The 1,877-nt window shown below is 43.7% G+C and overlaps 1 protein-coding gene across 1 annotated transcript; it reads left to right on the plus strand.

The window, feature by feature from the left end:
• LOC145342935 (claudin-23-like) lies at positions 1-1,293 on the plus strand. Its single transcript, XM_080188567.1, has one exon. The coding sequence runs from the start codon at positions 83-85 to the stop codon at positions 779-781; it is 699 nt and encodes a 232-aa protein (XP_080044693.1). The 5' UTR covers positions 1-82; the 3' UTR covers positions 782-1,293.
• Positions 1,294-1,877: the final 584 nt, after the last annotated feature.

Consider the following 1,877-nt stretch of genomic DNA (forward strand, 5'->3'; position numbering starts at 1 on the left):
TACTATTTGGGGTTTTACACAGCTAGCTCACATCCTGGACGCTGGATGAAGATCTGAGTTGTTGGGATTGACAGTTCTCATCATGCGGACCCCAGTAGTGATGATCTTGGGGCTGGTCTTCGCCCCCTCGGGCTATGTGCTGATCCTCACCTGCATTGTGGCTCCTGCCTGGAGAGATGTGTCCGGCATTCCCAATGGGGCTCTGGATGAGATCCACCACCAGGGGCTGTGGGAGATCTGCAAGGACGAGCAATCAGTGCGGGAGTTGACCTGCGGACAGAGCGACGATGCTTATTTTAACTATCAAGTGATATCTATCGCCAGGGGCCTCATGATCGCCTCCATGGTGGTGTCTGCTGCTGGGCTCCTGGTCACAACTTTGGGAGTTCGCTGTTGGACGGAAGTTCCCAACTATACCATCTCTGGAGTAGGAGGGATCATTCTTGTGATCGGGGGGGCCCTGACCCTGATTCCGGTCTCCTGGTACACAGATCGACTCAGGCAGATCCCCAACACTGCTCTTGGGACCGAGCTCACTGTCGGATACGCCGTTGTCCTTGGCTTCGTCGGCGGTTGTCTAATAGTCATAGCTGGTATTCATCTGATGTTTAGTTTCGGCAAGTCGTTTAAAGGCAAGACTCCAGCGGAGAAGAACTATTACCCGAAAATCTCAGCCTATCCTGCCAGCAAATATCCCACAGGGATTTCCAACCCCGTCTCAGTCATAGAGATACCACAGTACAATGCCTCAACTCATAATCCATGGGATGACGATCTGTAGACAGACTTGATGATGGATGGTGGTTATCGATATGGATTTAATAACTTTGAATTTAAATGTTCTACACAGAAACTGGCCCACACTCCGGAGGAACCTCGCCATCTGTCTCTTTCAAAATATTCTTTTATTCCTTTCCTCTTGCTGTTTGCCTGGTTGTCCCCACCCCGTCCCCACGGAAAGTTTCACATTCTAGCCACTGTCTTGGTTTAACAAAAAGTTCCTTCTGAATCCCTTATTGGATTTACTGCATTATTGACTACCCAATATTTATTTAAACCCCTTGGTTTTGGAATCGACCACATTTTCTCTGGCATTATCCTGTCTCTTATAAACTTAAAGGTCATCTTTCAGTCTTCTCATTTTACAAAGAAACCCAGGCTGTTGAGAACTTGTATCTATCAGTAAAGACTAAAGTATAGGTATTCTCCTTATAAATCTTTCTTATAAATATTCTTTATATAATTTAACAACTAGAACAGCACACGTATTATACTTTGACACTAGTTTGCCACTTACACCTTACTGTATTTACAGTCCCTATATCTCCCAATTAATTGTCATTAGCAGATTTTGAAATTGTACTTCTGATTTAGGAATCCGCATCACTAATGGTGAGTACCAATAATCGCAGCACCAATCCCTGTGGAACATGATTTCACACCTTAGCCATTTAGAGTAGCCACCCTTAAAGCCCAACACTCTACTTGCTCTTTTGTGGTCAGCTAGCTATATGTATTCTGCTGCCTGTGCCTTGGCTCCACATCTGAGTTTATTCATGCAGCTGCTATACATCATCAGAGTCCTTTGGAAACACCAAATAAATTGCCTTTGCCAAGTCCTAACTGCTACTTTTTCAAAGGATTCAGTAAGCTTGGTCAACTATGCAATCCATGTTGATTATTTGATGTTATCATTTTTCATATTTTTAGATGTTTTTCCAACAATATAATTTGAAGTGATTCAGTAGTGATTATCCTCTATTTCAGGGATCATTAGCATTTGTTCCTGTGGCTCAGCAGTAGAAAATAATTGTATATGTTTTCAGATTGTTTCCTCAGCAACATGATTCCTCCACCACCCAGAAGAACAACAGCAG

Source organism: Carcharhinus amblyrhynchos, chromosome 5 (genome assembly GCF_965287045.1).
Source record: "Carcharhinus amblyrhynchos chromosome 5, sCarAmb.v2.hapA, whole genome shotgun sequence".
In the NCBI taxonomy this organism is placed as follows: Eukaryota; Metazoa; Chordata; class Chondrichthyes; order Carcharhiniformes; family Carcharhinidae; genus Carcharhinus; species Carcharhinus amblyrhynchos.

Bases quoted from the DNA above. Each gene is read 5' to 3' on its own strand.
- LOC145342935 (XM_080188567.1), top strand. From the start codon at position 83: ATGCGGACCCCAGTAGTGATGATCTTGGGGCTGGTCTTCGCCCCCTCG.